Source organism: Hakea prostrata, chromosome 1 (genome assembly GCF_041222555.1).
Source record: "Hakea prostrata isolate BN-2017 chromosome 1, UWA_Hpros_2, whole genome shotgun sequence".
NCBI lineage: Eukaryota > Viridiplantae > Streptophyta > Magnoliopsida > Proteales > Proteaceae > Hakea > Hakea prostrata.
This window is the reverse complement of record NC_142600.1, coordinates 21,757,408-21,774,209: the sequence shown is the minus strand read 5'-3', so window position 1 is coordinate 21,774,209 and position 16,802 is coordinate 21,757,408. Positions and strand designations below refer to the sequence as shown.

General features: G+C 38.9%; 1 protein-coding gene across 3 annotated transcripts in view; it reads right to left on the bottom strand.

Moving 5' to 3' along the window:
- LOC149028255 (exportin-4 protein) overlaps nt 1–15,821 on the bottom strand; it is a 149,007-nt gene extending 133,186 nt beyond the window's left edge. For all 3 annotated transcript variants that reach the window (XM_089135523.1, XM_089135533.1, XM_089135540.1), the window contains exons 1-6: nt 15,685–15,821; nt 15,441–15,552; nt 11,908–11,995; nt 2,037–2,145; nt 1,189–1,287; nt 493–535 (exon numbers count right to left, since the gene is read on the bottom strand). In XM_089135523.1, the coding sequence (XP_088991649.1) occupies nt 493–535; nt 1,189–1,287; nt 2,037–2,145; nt 11,908–11,995; nt 15,441–15,530 (429 nt within the window). In that variant the 5' untranslated portion in view covers nt 15,531–15,552; nt 15,685–15,821. The remainder of the gene's footprint in view (nt 1–492; nt 536–1,188; nt 1,288–2,036; nt 2,146–11,907; nt 11,996–15,440; nt 15,553–15,684) is intronic.
- Nucleotides 15,822–16,802: the final 981 nt, after the last annotated feature.

The following is a 16,802-nucleotide window of genomic DNA, read 5'->3' as shown; positions in this document are numbered from 1 at the left end:
ATCCCCTTTCAAGACAAAATTGCAACCCCTTTAGAATTGCCATTAATTCCATGGATAGGACTGACAAGTCATCTCCTTTCAATACCAAAATGAAAGTTACCTAGTGAAGATCAATTCTTTAGATTCAGTATCCAAAATTGCAAAAACACACTTCTCTTGGCCTATTCAACCATTTCCAACCAATCAAATGATGGTTAGTATATCACCTTCTCTAATAAATTATTGTCCTGGAGAACTGCTAGGCTCAACAATAAGAACCATGGAATGTTGTGACCAGGCTTGGAGATCAAATCCCTCCTACGCCATTATTCTTCTATTCTTTTAAGTTTTAACAATATATACTTGTCAAAACACCAAAAAAAGTCCACATACAATCTCTATAAAATCTATCTGCTGAATCAGATTGTTATTATGACCATCAGCATATTAACAGATCACAGAAATAGTGTGAATGAAATGCAGAAAAATATAACATAGCCCACATGTTCATACCTCAGAGAGGTAACCCTCTTTTTCAGCTTCCATGAAATCTAGCCTACAGAGGAAACCATATCAAAGTAAAAAGAGCAACAAGAGTTTAACTTGAGATGAGTGCATAAAAAGCATGGAAACTGAACAGCCATTAACTGCAGGTAATCTAAATTACACTAAATGAATAAATACCGAAGGGAAAGCCTACGAAGAAGAAACAAATCACTAAAATCAACAATGAAAAAGAAGAGGAGTAACAGAAAAAAATACTTAGGATAACAGATGAATCAGTGAGTGCATGGACTTGGAAATCAGAAGCCTTTATTGCTGTATGCCACATGAATACAACATGTTATTTTTAAACCCCATCCCACTGAATATCATAGTAGATCTTTTTCTTTTTTCTTTTCTTTTTGTTTTTTTTTTGGGGGGATTGGTGGAGGCAGGGGTTGGTCAGAAAGAGATATTGAAATTTCTAACATTTGGTTTAGACTATTGAACCACTCTGTTCTGTAGTCTAATGTTTGGTAACACCTTTATTTAACCCCAAAAAAATTCTGTTCCTCATCTTTTATGTTTTATTTGTTCCAAAACTTTCGATATAAGAACCAATAACCATAGAAAGGCCATACTTGTGGACACCTGCTGTTGGATATGCATGAATTGCATGTCTTCACCTCCTACTAAAATTAAAAGTTCCAAGTGTATAATATTTACCAGCCTCTTTTCAGCAACTGGGCTCCAACAGCTGAAATCTTTACTTGCACAAATACATCAGGTGAACTTGCATGTTGAATGACAAAATACAGGCAATAACTGCATATTTGTAATAGAAAGTCAAAAGAAAACTTTCAGTTATTATAAAGGGCTCAAATCGTCCAGTTATATGTAACTAATAATTACAATATAAACAGTTATTTTAAAAGGAAAAGTAATTTGGCCAGAGGAGCACACAAATCAATGGTTGGGAGTTGGTTGGAGGATATAAGAGACAATGGTTCCAAATCTAGGTTTTGTGAATGTCTTGACCAGCCAACAAAGATTTTCTCAGTTTCAAACATATTTCAGCCAAACCCTTGGATTTTCTCTAGGCTCCCAAACTGTGGTTTCAAGGCTAATAGTTTCTTGCAGTTGGTTCATGTTGTGCTACCAGTTTTGACATTTTGAACCCAATCCATGAATTAGTTTCACATCGAAAATACTCAAAATAATACCTGTGATATTGACCCAACTATGTTGTATTTGGACATGACACTGAATAAGGTTTTGACTAGAACATGACTTCCCAAATAAAAATCAGATTGATACAACCATGGATTGGTTTAAAAGTTATGTTGGAAAACTACGCAATAAATTCAAGATTGTTTATATATATTTATATTGAGGGAGTTAAAGGGGGGGGGGGGGGGGGGGGGGGGGGGGGGGGGGGGGGGGGGGGGGGGGGGGGGGGGGGGGGGGGGGGGGGGTTTAAATATTTTCCAGGGGCCCCCCCCCCCCCCCCACCACCAAAAACTCGCCCCCCCCCCCAGGCGCCCCTCATGGCAACTTGCAGGAGACAAACATACCTAACCAAACTTCTCTTCTCATCAGCAGAAAGAAGCCCCCATCCCCTGATTGCAGAATCACCCATGGCTGCAGCAGCTAGAAACCTTGCAGTAGCCATCTGAGAATTTTCTGGAAGGTTGCAACTATTATGAGTATCAACTGGTCCCAGAAAGTATATACACTAATGAACTAGTAAACTAGTAAACTTGAAGGTAAATATATTGCTGAATAGCCTGCATAGCCAATCTTAAATCTCATGAGATCAGTCAGCTCACTGCTCACCTTCAAAACCTCCCAGATTGATAATTAATAAATTAGCTTAAATTAGTGGGAGTTATTCACATACTGAAGCAGTCATCCAGATCAGTATCAAACCTGGATCAATGCCACAAAATAGCAACCCAAAATGGTATGTGCCAGCAAATACCTAGCTCTGTCAGCAGATGAGAGCTTGACCAATCCGTTATGTATTGTGGCCAGTTTGATATCAGCCAATCCTTGAATATATACTCCAACCAGACATAGCCAGAACTAATGTCTATAATTCATATTTATTTTTGTTTCAATATTGTAGGAAGAATAAAAGATTGAGGATCTGTAAAATATCACGCTTGATAACAAAACAATTAAGACAAATGTAAACCTACTCTATCCTTCCAGAGAATCTACCCCATATTCCTCGAAAGAAGGAGCACAATTTCATATCCAAGTTTTTATCAGTAATAAATTTTACAGACAGGAAGAAAATGGAGAATGTAAAGCTAAATTTTGGTAAATTTAGCCCAAAAATACCCACAAAACATTTCAGCTGCAGTTCTTAAATGAAGATTTAACACCAGTAAGTTGCTTATCCAAGAACCAGTAATTCACCAACTCAGTTTGGAATGATAAACCCAATGAGTCAAGGCCTAACAGAGGTAATGAAACCCCAAGAAACCTCAGTTTTGATTGATGACTGAAGAAAGACATTTTTAAAGAGCATTTTCTAGAGGCATTTGTCCCTCTCAAGACTGGTGCTAGTGCTAGATATTGGAGGGATGTTCCCTCTCCTAATTCCTATTAGTTGTTTTGTTTCTTTTTTTCCTTTTCCTTATCAAACTTGTATTCCCTTTCCTACTGCAAATTTTTACCTACTGGTCAGAAAGTATAAATCCCCAATCAGAGGCCGTGAATAAAGCACAATTTCTGAGATTCAAATCACTCACTTAAAACATGGAGACCTTTAGGCTCTACGTTTGATCACTTCTTCTGAAGTAACCAGCGGTTAAAAACACTGCATTCTCTCCAAACCAAATTGCAGCCAGGCTGGTTCTCTTCAATTTTTTGCAGCTGGCTCCTTCAACTTCACCGCTGATTGGAACTCTTCATCAAGCTGCTGCACCTTCTCACCCATTCCCCTGAAGATCAAAATCTTCATCAAGGATGGTAAAGCACATTGCGGCTAAACCAGGTAAACTTATCTCTGATCTGAAAAAGGATCTAAACCCCAGCCGCATATCCTTCACCCTAGCTTTAAGGACAGCAATAAGGGAATACAGTGGACCAAATTGCTGCCCTTCTTCCCTTTTCATGACTTGACAAAAGTTTTTAAAACATAAATAAATAAATAATAAACCAGTCAGATTCTGCCCTACCTGTTCTACTCAACACCTGAAGATTTTTCTTTAGAGAAGTCTTCCCCTTTGGAGACCTAACCTTGTGGCAGATCTGGATTTTTTTTCCCCCCTGCGGTATACCTAGCAGTAATACCCCTTTAATATCTACTTCTTTAAGGCTGTATTCTGATAAGAATTTAGAAACAGTTTAGATTTTTTTTTAAGCCTCAAAGATTGTAATTTTTTGCCGTAATTTTCATCCATCCACAATTGGCCGTAAACTGTAAGTCTGGTTCCATAAATTTGTGAACCAAGTTTAAGATGGCTACATCAGACTCAACTACAGCAGCAGAACCTATAGCCGCTACAGCCAAAAAACCTCAAAAGAATGACCATCAGTCCCTAGGTTCCCCACTTATAATCCTGGACAGGTCAAACTACTTAATGTGGTCAAGATCAGTCTACATTAACATTACTGACCAAGGACTTACAGGACATATTACAGGCACTACGATGAAACCAAGAACCCTGGACCATCTCAGGATTGATGGCTTGCACATGACTCCCTGGTTATAGCTTTTCTGATTTGGTCAAAGAAACCCGAGTTACATCAAACCTTTCTACTATTCGAGGACTGCTGCAAGTGTTTGGACTGCTGCTTACAAGACCTAAGGTAAAGTTGGAAAAAGGCTCAAATCTGTGAACACCGCAAGCAAGTTGAAGTAAACCAAGGAGGGAAGGAATGATTTTACTAATTATTCGATGAATAGCACAATTTTCTAGGGTTTGGGGAGCTTGCGGCTAAAAGAAAATAGAGCTTTATAGCTTGCGGCTGGGGTTCCTAGGTCTTAGGTCGAGCTAGGGTTAACAATTAATTAATTAATGGTTGCCGTCAATGGTTTACAGGTTTAAGGCTTCATTTCAATTCTGAATTTTGATAACTTTCAGCAATTTTCTTTTCTAGATTCAGGTTAAGGGTTGCACAAGAGGGAGGGGATTTCTAGGGTTCGAAGTGTGAGGAAGGGCTACCATGGAATGAGATCTCGCTAGTTGATATAGCCAGTCAAGATCTCCTTTTTAGTGAAGTGGAGATCCCGGTTCGACTGAGTTTCCAGTCCAACCTGATCTTATACACAAGTGAGAGAGGTCGAGTTCTCACCCCTCTCATTGTCTCTCACCCTATCTCGCTGAGACTATGTCGCAAGATCTCGCAAGATATCTAGTTTTTTCAAGTAGGCGAGACGAGATGGAGGTCGAGAGCAGAGAGTTGGGATATCTTGCTCAAGATCTCGCCATATCTCACCATATCTCGTCATATCTGGCCCTGAATCTCGCTGGAACTCTCAATTTTTTCCTTTTTTTGTGGATTTCAACTAGATTTTCACTTGCAACTACTACTCTTAGCACATCTACAACATCGAAGGAAGATCAATCATTCTCTACTTGTCTTATGAACTTATGATTTAATGACTTATATAGAACTTCTAATGGTTGTACAATTTTATTATTCTGTTCTTGAAAATTGAGATTGTGATACTCTTATGGATGGAATTTTGATAACATTTAGGTTACTTGATGCATTTGATACACTTGCTTTTCATTTATATGCCTTAAAGGTTCTTAGAACCTACATGTTTTATAACTTTGCATTCCCTAATCCTACAACATTTCGGTTTAACACGCCGGGTAGACTTAGAAATCATACTTAGGGTTGTTTTCTGACAAATCCATGGCCACCAATGTATTCAAAAAGCCTTACATAGGCTAAATACCAAGTTTCAATCCAATTGGGCCCTAAAACCCACCGAGATGGGCCACCGAGTTAACGCAAAAAAATTGTATATCTCGACCGAGATCTCACCGAAATGGTCTAGATCTCGGTTTTTCAAGGTGGGGAGGTCTCGCTCGAGAGCGAGATCTTCTACCATGGCTAAGACTACCTACAACATGATTTTTTTGCCCGATTTTTTCCGGATTGATGTCAAATCTTCACCTGCAACTAATCTTAGCACATCTACAACACCAAAGGAAGATCAAACAAGCTCATTTCAAGGAGATCTTCAACCAAGGTGACATTTTCCATTAAATTTTGATTTTTTCCAACATCATGTTCTAAAGCAGGTGTTTTTAAGTGCAGATTAAACATATGTTGAACATTTTGCTTTGATTTACACTTTCTTGGGGGAAAAATTTAATTTTCTGTTATTTTTTGAATTTTTGTATTTAAAAAAAAATTCAAACAAATTAAAATTAAAAAATGTTGAAAAATACTTAGGTTATAAATGTGATTCTAATAGATGTTAGACTCTATTGGAAAGGCTACAGCCTAATGGAGTCCAAAAAAAATTCATGCTTGGGGCAAATTTTTTTAAATTTCATATTTATTATAAATTAAATAAAAAAAATTTCCTCTCTTTTTTTTTAAATGATGCTTATGCTATCTAGTTTATTGTAAAAATATAAACATGTTTGTATGAGCATGCTATGTATGTGTTCTCAAAACAAAATGTGTGTTTTTTGTTTTATAATTATTTTTACATGCTTTTAATTATGAATAAATTATTCTATTGATATGTAGGAATGTTGTAATGTGTTCCAACTTATATGGCGAGTAGTGGGAGTGGCACTGCCATTGGCAGTGGGGTGGGTTGGTGCATACGGCATTACTTGGCAACATGATGAGAGGCATTGACCTCCAATAAGAAGATATCCGAATGCAAGTATTGCCTGAAGATTTTGAATCCTGGTGGTTAACTAGATTGAAGCAACACATGGCGGGAGGATACAAAGATGTTGCCAAGTGTGCTAAGGTTCCCTATAAAGTGCAGCAAACCTAAAAGAAGGGAAATAGGAAAAGGCAAAGAGGATACAAAAGCATAGGGAGTTTGAGGAGGCAAAGTTACAAAGGCCTTTTGCTGATGTTGATGAGGAGTCAGATGACAAGGAGGTGATGAGGAATATGGGTGTGGAGTTAACAAACGAGTGGAGACAAATGAAGGTCCCATTTGAAGCTAGCAGGCAGTCCTTCCATTTTGATAATGTGAGGCAATATGAGTAGGCTTCAGAAGCAAGTGGATCTGGGTCAGCTGTGCCACCTAGGCGTAGTTTTCAGCAAGGAGGCGAGAGGAGAAAGAAGACTAGACATGACGCGGAGCAAACTTATAGTAGGGTGGATCCTACATTTTAACAAGACCCCACCCTCTTCAAGCATCAGGACACCTACCAAAGAAGCATCCAACACATGTTTGGTGGAGGCAATACGGAGGATCAAACTAGGGAGGCAATTAGCAACTCTATGTAATATAACAACATTGCAAGTTTGCAACCAATGTAGCCAACACTCCATACTATCAAGGGATGATTGATGCAATAGCCAGGGCAGGTGTAAGGGTGAAAGGCCCAACCCCAAGGGATTTGATGCACAAATACTTGCCAAAGGTGAAGAAGGACAATGTTTCATAGTGTACTGCAATGGAAGAAAAATGTTTTTGAAGTTTGTGGATGCCTTTTATAAGGCGAAGGATTCTGATTACCTCTACAAGCTTCTAAGGCAAGTGGTCCTTGAGGTAGGGGCTAGCAACGTTATCCAAGTTGTTACAAATAATGGTGCTAACTTCAAAAAGCTTGGGGAAATGCTGATGACCAAGAAAAGCAACAAGATTCATCTATTTTGGACACCATATGTTGCACATTCCATTGACCTCCTGCTAAAGAATTTGGAGAAAAGGAAGTCGATTCGCAGTGTGGTCGCAAGGGCAAGAAAGGTTAGTAATTTCATTTATAACCATGGGTATGTCTTAAGAATGATAGGCTAAAGTGTGATGGTGATCTACTGAGGCCTAGATTGACTAGATTTGCCACCATGTGGCATTGAAAAGCTTCCAGAAGAAAGTGGTGGGTCTTCGGCACTTGTTTGCGAGTGAGGAGTGGTTTAGCTAGCCTGAATCTAACACACCTAAAAGAAGAGAAGCCCAAAAACCATTGTTGATGATTCCTTCTAGGGGGAGTTTAACAAGACGGTGGGCATTTTTAAGCCTATTGTGTTTGTGTTGAGAATGGTGGATGCAGAGAAGAAGCCCATATTGGCCCATATATATGCTGCCCTCCAGCAGATCTGCTGCCCCTAGATCCTCCAAAGCCTACTTGAGGATCATTGATACTAGATGGGAGAAGCACTTAATACATCCTTTGCACTTGGCTAGTGAGTCACTTTAACTTTATGTTGTATAATTTATATATCGTTGATTGCATTTTTATAAATAACTAAGTCACTAACCAAGTTCTTAATTTCCTCAACACAGCATACTACCTCAAACCATAGTACCAATACAAGAATAACCTAGGGCTTGAGGTTCACTTGATGACTGCGGTGCAAGAGGTGGTGGAGAAGCTAGCGCCAAATCCCGCCATGCAGGGGCTAATCAATGGAGAGATGAGGAGTTATTTTATGTTTTCTTCACCTTCTTCTTGCATATACAATAATTAGACTTAGTAAGTTTTTGTCAACACTTGAAACATGGGCGTACAAATCAAGGATTTCAGGGATGGCTCTAGGAGTTTTGGCAAGCCTGCTGCAGTTACAACTAGGAGTAAAAATGATCCTGATAAGCAATCAAGTACTACAAGTATTAAGATTTATTTGCCAAAACTAACGGTCTAACGCATTCTTATATTTGTGATGAAGTTGACTGGCGGGTGCTATACGAAACTAGTGCCCCAAATCTGAGGAAGATGACAATTAAGGTCCTTGCACAAACTTGCTCATCCTCTGGTTACAAGAGGAATTGGAGCACCTTCTCAATCATCCACAATTAAGTAGATAACAGATTGGGGAGTAAGAGGCTTAAGGATTTGATGTATGTGCAGTATAGCATGAGGTTAACAATAGGGCACATACGGGATGATATGGATGACGACGCTTGAGACCCGATAAATTGTCAAATATATTCCATGAGCCACTTGCAAAGGAGGAGGATGTCATATACCAGTGGGTTTGGGATCGAGGTACACTAGTGATAGATAAGCTGGGAGGGCAACCAGATCCTACTATTGCTGCTGTCATGGACCCCAACTGTTGTGGATGCTCACATATCTTCTAATGAGGGTACGATGTACACAGGACCAGCTATAACATTTGTGGAGCCACCTAGTCAACTTGCTACAGCAAATGATCATGAGAGTGGGAGCTCAAATGATGATTCAAATGATACTCTCTCTTCGAGTCAGCCTCGAAGTCAAGGAGGCAGTCAGGTTGTTGTAGTTGTTGGTGGAAGTTAGGAGGGTCACCTCCACCAGGGCAGTAGAATAGAGTTACATTGGGGGGTTGTCGAGTCTGGACCCAGACAATTTCCAGCACGGCTATGTTTGACCATTAAGTTTCCATTGTGTGAGTGGTACTAAGGTCATCATAATGTGTCGCAACTAGTACTATACTAGCATTAACTTAGTAATTTGCTAGGATGGGCTTCTATTTTCTAATAAATTGATCATGCATTATCATGGACTGGTTTTGTTTTACTGCTTGTTTGTATGATTATTCGTATTGATGGTGTTATCGATGCATGTAGTGATACAATGTGTTAGAAAATTGCATTCAACTTGCATCTCCCCTCACTAAGCTTGTGTTGAAAAGCTTATACCTTGGGGGAATGTCCTCTTTAGATTGTGTTGCAGGAGAAAGTCCCGCTTTGGAGGAGTATGATTTGATGGCTCAGGAGGTTGACACACATAATGCGAATTGCATGCCTGTTGATTGTGCCTTTCCTTATTGCGATTTTGATTCTATGAATATCGTTTTCCTTATCCAGTTTTGATGCCATGTAACAGTGCACTAAATGTAATAAGATATAACTCTAATGATTAGTTGAGAGAACCTTAATCATTTTAAATCAAATTTATATTCCATTCGGCTGCTCAAGATTTTGAATTTCTCTTTATATTGAGATTTATTATGTGGATGTGAGATTAGCCCAAAACTATGCAATCTTAGATTGTGTGGTGTGCCAGTGTAGCATACCTATCATTCCTTGAGCCTATATAGTTCAGGTGGGGTGTGACACCAGATCCCTCCATCCCCTCATCCAAAACCCATTCCCTTCTGGATCTAACCTTTGATCCCTACCCCCACCGAAGACCATAAATTCTGAAATTTCCAAACCATAGTTTCTAGATTTCTCCCCCCATCCATCGCATCTAGTCTAAAACTCCTCCCCCATCCCTGCGGCACTTCATCCTACTCCCAAAACCCTAAAAATCATAACCCTAATTGCCATATCACCCTCTTCTTATTTTTCTGAAGGTTTTTCTAGAGACCCATAATTCAAGGTCAAATCCACGCCAATCTAACCATTAGATCTGTCCCAAACATTAGGAACCTCATCCCCCCAACCCCACTGACCTACACTCCCAATTTCAGCTCTACTGGACCAATCAAACCCTTGTCTACACCCTAATTCCTTTGCTGCCTTAATTTCTCAAAACCCTAGAACTTCTAGAATTCAAGCTTGAAGCCTTGAACCCCAAACAGCAAGGTTAAAGTTTGTATTCCAATAAACCCCAGCCAAACCTATTATTCCTTCCTTACAAGTTCTAACAACCCTAATCAGCTCTAAAATCATAACCACAAGGTTTTGAGAAACACTAATTTGACTACTGGCTATTGGCCCTCAATTTAGGGGTTACATCAGTCATCAGTTACTATTTGAAATTTGACTTCATGGTTGCGGTGACGGCAAATTTTTTTGGCTAACAATCTCTGATTTTTCACTCCATCCATAACCTAAAACATTTGAGTTCTCATTGTTGTGTGATTTCTTATTCTAACCCAAGCCTAATATATTTTTTGTCACCAAACTCTAGTTTGACTAAAACATGTATTACAGTTGGGCTGAAACAAAGACAATTTCAAAATAAAAATGTGCAAAATTGATGTTGAAATTTCAGACAATCTCAGTATTTCAGTTAGAAATCTTAAAATTTCGGAAATTTGGGTTAACATCTCGGAAAACTCAGTTGAAATCTCAGACATTTCGGTAATTAAGTGAGATTCCCACTCAGATGATATACTGAATCGACTTTTGTGGATGACATCTTCTCCTTCCCAACCCACCAGCAGTACATCCTACCCACGGCATCATATGACTTGAATCCCAATGGACCACTGGGTCTCTTCACAGTTCAGTGATTCATATCCTATGATAAGTACTCAAACAATAATGCAAGTTAGTTCTATCAGACTTTGGCTACGTACTAAACAATTATATTAGTATATCAAGAAAGCATGGTATAATGACGTCCTTGAAAATTATGTGCTTGATTATTATGAATCTTTGGCAATACCCATTAATGATTCACTTCATCACTTGTTTAAATCTCCAAACAGTGTATTAATTATGCCATTAAGTACTGAAGCAATACTAACGTGTAATTATACATCAGAATTCAACAATATACTGCCAGTACAGGATGTGAATACAAAATACCAATTTAGTAATTATTTTTGCAATATCATCATCTAAATGTGTTATACCCAAAAATAGGGTTTCCATAAAGTTCCAGGCCTTAATTTAGTCTAAAACCAACCAAAATTACCCACTGAAACTTGGTAGAAAATACCATATATCGGCGAAGTCCCACTGAAATTCTGATACATCCATCATCTTGCTAGGACCGGAAAACCAAGATAAAACAAGTTTTCGAACCTTCCCAGTTATAGCAGACACTAAAACTGGCATCTAATCGGTCTCCTACAAATCTGGAACTACATTACGAAAGTTCACAATGATCTTATAAGATGAAATATAATCACAGTTCAGCCATCTCGCCAACTAAGAAAAAGTGAGTTGGCTCGATATCTTGCCAAGCTGGTGGAATTTTTTTTTCCCAACTCAAGGGTTAGGTACCTCAGATTTATGAAAAACAAAATAGTGTAAATGTGAGTTCCGTTTCAGACCCCAAACTGAAAACTGATATACTAAAGTGAAACCTAAAATGTCTTACCGTAACACATCATAAACTCATAGTGCTAATGCTTAAAGTTCAAAACTTAAACAAGTCTAATACATTACACATGTTTTATAGTTCAAGTACAAAGTTCAAATGAAAATCCAATGATCAAAGTTACAACTCAAAAGACTCAAAATTTGTTGTTCTAAGCACACTGTCTTGTCTTGCTATATAGGAAAAGCGAGATGTCTCGAAAGTTCTGCTCCCATACGTATAATGAAAGAATTATTCTTTATTTCTTAATAACCCAAAAATGAAAGACTGCATTAAACTTGCTCAATAGGACACTGACCAAGAATGAATTTACACGTTTGATATAGTTGAGGGGATTGGCGCAGAGATAAGATAGTTTCCTCAGCTATGGCTGGATTGCTGTACGTCTGCCAGAGTAAAAACAGGGAGTATGTTAAGTATCCAGGTCTAATCCCTGCATGATGGAACAAGCACAGTACACAAAAAGGTAACTGAAGATTAAAGAAATTCATCACATGTATACCATCAGCAAATAGCAATACGAAAGAAAAATCCGAATTTTAGAATTGAGAGAAGCAAAAAGAAATCTTTTCAGCCCTTAAGCTCTGCCGTTGCCACCGATAGAAAAGTCGCAATAAAATGAAAAAAATACAAAATAGAATATCTATATGTTATCAGTCCTTTTGTGACTAATGAAACTTCAGTGACAAGATAAAAATCAGAAACAGCAAAGGGGGGAGAAGACACAGCACAAACTATCATCCAGGAGCCAGAATACATACAATCCCCAAACTTACCATAAATTGCATTTGCTAGGAATTCTACGAGAGCTACTACAGAAATTTCTCTCCTAATAACTGCTGCTTAGTGCTTTCTACCATAATATGCTGACTTTCCAAAGAAGAGGCTATCAAGGCCAAGTAATAGTGCGTTGTATCTTCATTTTACCAAAGTCAACTGATGCAGATTCATCATCAAACTGGCTTCTCACTGAACCTAGGGTTTGGTCATATAAGTATTAAGCCTCTGATTCGATGGATTTTCTAGGCATCAGACCACTTTTAAGGGCCCAAAGTAGGTGTCATTAGGTTCAGTACAAAATTATCTCCTATTTTTAGGATATTTTATGTTTTAAGATTGAAACACTTTTGCTGGTTTGAACCCATGTCCAGTTTAAATCATTAGAACATTCCCTTCGCTAGACTAAAGGGAATCTTTTCCCGGATTTCATTTTAATTGCTTAGTTGGGTCACTGCCATGCTGGTTTCCAACGATTTCCCCATTTCCAGGTGTGACTGCAATCTGGCCCCCAAACGAGATGGGATAAACAGAAAGTGGTAGTGTAGGGGGATTAAGGTGGAAAAGAGGCAGCAATGGTAGAAGATTATTTTAGTAGGAAAGTGCTTTGATCAAAATATTATTAAATTATAAAAGTTTTCAGTTACAGAGTAATTAAGTGGATTAGAAATCAATTAGTTTAAGTAGTAGGGAAAGTATATGTAAATAGTTAAATTGATGGGTGAAAGTGGAATTACAACTTGCCTCAAGGGAGGTATGATGTCACCCAGGAATAGCGGGCCAGTAGTAGGATCTTTTCTAAGAATCAGCCGGCAGTTTAGGGTTTAAAACCCTGCTGTTCTAAGCCAAAACAAAGGGGGCAGCAACTAACAACCAAATACCCTGTGGCTAAGGTTGGTTTTTCCAAACCTTGGAGCTATGAATAGGGAAGTCTACAGTTAAGCGGGGGAAGGAATTAAGGTTCAGGCAGGCTAGGTTTGGGTTTGAAAATTGTAGAAACAACTCTGTTTTAACAGAATTCTACAGTTAAGCGTGGGAAGGAATCAAGGTTCAGGCAGGCTAGGTTTGGGTTTGAAAATTGTAGAAACAACTCTGTTTTAACAGAATTCTTAATTGCAGAATTATTCCTCAATGTTAGGGTTTCTAAAACTTATAGTTTAGTACTTTCTAGGGTTTCCAGGGTAGGGTTAGCGTTAGGGTTATGGTCAAGCGTAGGGTAAAGGTAGGGGATGATGAGTCCAGGATAGGATGGGGTAGGGATGAAGGATTATGAACGAAAACCTAAACTAGGGTTTTAAAGGTTTTCAAAATTTATGGGTTTCTAGGCTGCCACAAGCAGAAGAAGGAGAAAAAGAGAGAATGGGGGTTGGGGAATGAAAGGAATGGAGGGGACGAGTCTAGGAATGGAAGGGAATACAGCTGTAGAATTCTAGAGGGGAGGGGAAAGCCTGCAATCAGTAGGGGCTGGGAATGGAGTGAACTTAGGGTTTGGGATGGAGGGTACCACAAGCTAGAGATGAACGGAGGAAGAGCTGCGCAAGGTCAGGAGGGTGGAAACGGGTAGGGGAGGGGCTGGGGTTGTACTTGTAGGAGACTTGAACTGCAGAAAACTCGAAGAACCAAGGCTGCCACAGGCTTGTAGATGAGATGAGATGAGATGCTGGAAAATTGCATAATTTATTCATCACACAGCCATGGGACCTCCTAGGAACAGGTCCCATAATACCAACTCTTCCTCCAAATCAGTTTTTCATTCAATTAATCAAGTCTAAATCTGTTACATGTGTGGAGGGCTATATTTATAGCTTCTTTACGAGAAGGAAATTTGAAATAGGACAGAACTACTCAGGACTGATGTAACCAAGGTCAGCAAGCATAGGACACTTCATACTTTGGGCCCAAGACAACCCCCAAACCTTGCAGCATCTAGAGCTGGCCAAATGCCCTAAGGTTATTTTGGTCATTTTACCACTTCCCTTGAGGTCAAAGTGGTCTAGTTTGATTCCCCGTAATTTTATGAGTCCATATCTATTTTTGTTTTGTCCTAAGAGTCCTTGATTAGCAAGTTATATGAAAGAGTCCTTGTTCCATTAGGAGTGTTAGTGGAATCCAATTTCAAGTAGAAGTCACTTTAGAAGTTGAACTGCAAGTTGTATTTGTTTCTGAACTCTTACTTAAAGAGTCTTTTTTCTATATTAGAAGTTGAGTCTAGTTGAACTAGGGAATTCTAATCCAAATAGGATTCATTAGTTGAGTCCAAGTAGGTTCCCCTACTAAGATTGGAATCACTGGCTTCACTCTTCAGAAGGCCCAAAAAACAGCTAACTATAGTGGGAATCATTCAAAAATCCAGCCATTGGTGCATCAGCTCAAACCCACCAATTTGAACTCCTCCTTAGGTGCATTCCCCACCACCACACCCCCCCCCCAACCGAAAAGAAAAAAGGGGAGGGAGAAAGAGAGAAAAGCAAATTATTCTAACAAAACACACAAGTATCAAGAAAAAATTCTTGCTTCACAGACAGCCAAGCAAGACTTGGAGCTTCAAATGTATATGACATAAAGAAAAGTTGAATAAAGCTCAATGAGTAAAAACAACCAAGCCTCACATATATCAACAAGGACAATGAGCATATCTAATCAAAAAATTTCCACGTAAGTCCAATAAAAAATCCAGATACTCGAAATACAGTTGAACGAAAACGCTCAAAGTTACAGCAAAACTTTCTGACAAATATGAAGAGATCAGATCAGGTGGACGAAAAACAATCAGCGATACATCAATTGGATGATTACAAATTTGCAAAAGAAATACAAACTGTTTCAAGATTACGGAAAACAACCATAAGCCTATTACCCTACAAAACCTCCATATCTCAACAATCGTTGTAACCTGTCAGAACATTTCCAAGCTTCGATGCCACGAGGAGTGAGTAAAAAACATCCACTAAAATCTCGATACTTCAAAATAAAGTAAGCGTACTAATGTATCTTCTAACCAACAGCACATTTGTATTTCGCGATAACGGATAGATCAGAGAACAGAAATCAGACCTGGATGGCCGCGCAAGCTTGCTCGAGTGCTTGCATTCTAGACTGCAACTGAGCCACATCATCAGCTGTTCCATTGAAGAAGCTCTGCATCTTCCACTCCCGAATCTTTATACTATAACACCACAAGCTAGATTTTCAGAGAACGAACAGAAAAAGAAACGCAAGATAGGCAAGAATCTAGCGGAACGACGCCAAGGACTTTGAGTTTTGTGAGAGTGTTAATTATCGCGGAATTGAAGGGTACCTCTCGTCCTTCAAAGAGGGACTATCAGTCTTTTACTAAAATGGTCCAGATCCTCTGCTGCATGGGCGTAAAGTTCTTTACCCTTTCTTGGGGGAGAAAATGTCGCTATGTATCCAGCTCTGCGAATTGAGGATGTGTGTTTGTTTCTTCGGGAAAAGCCGATAATAATTTTATATTTATATATATATATACACATATTTAATTACGGAGTCTTTTTTCTTTGGGGAAATGAAAAGAGTGAAGGTTTCAAATCGTACACGGACCGAAAGCTGAGTCCGGATCTGCGACCCGTCGACGGGTTACCACCACAAAAAACAGGGGGCCCAGGGTGGTGATGGGAGGGTTTTTTTTTTTTTTTTTATATTTTCAGTGGTGGGGCCCACCTCTTTTGTGGTGGAAAACCCGTCGAGGAGCATAGAGTGCTCCCGTCAGGGGTGATGATCCAGATTCCCGAAAGCTAGGCACATTTGTTTGTAGAAATATATCGGATTTATATATACTGAGGGCAAGAGAACAAAAAGTAAAATGACTTTTAAAAACAGTTTCAAATGGGGATTGAATTTTATTATATTCCATGTTTTTTTTCACAAAGTCTTACTTATTTAGTAAGATTTTTAAAAGGGATAGGTTGAAAAAAGTAACATATCATATAAGCATGTTTGCTTATTCTACTTTCACCCCATCAAATAAAACAAACCATACTTTGGGATTTTGGATTTCATATACCAGTTTAATCTTTCCAAATTTTTCACCTCACTTCAAATTTAGCAAATAAACCGTGCCCTAAGGATTGAATAGTCATTCTAACCAATGAAGGGGGCAAGAGGGATATTTTACTTGTCGGTAAACGGGGCTTCCATGCTAGGGAATAGTGACTAGATTTGCCTCACTAGAGATATGAAGTGAGGTAATAATCTCTCAACTAACTTTTGCAAATAATATAATCCTATTTGGACAACCAACTCGAGTGGAAGCTCGTAAGTTTGGACAAATCACTCAAGAACATTGTAGTCTCTCAGGTCAACGACTAAACATCCATAAAACTAAGGCACATTATAAGCCTAATACTCCATCATGCACGAAGAGAGAATATCACTTCACTTCCATATTACCCCCAC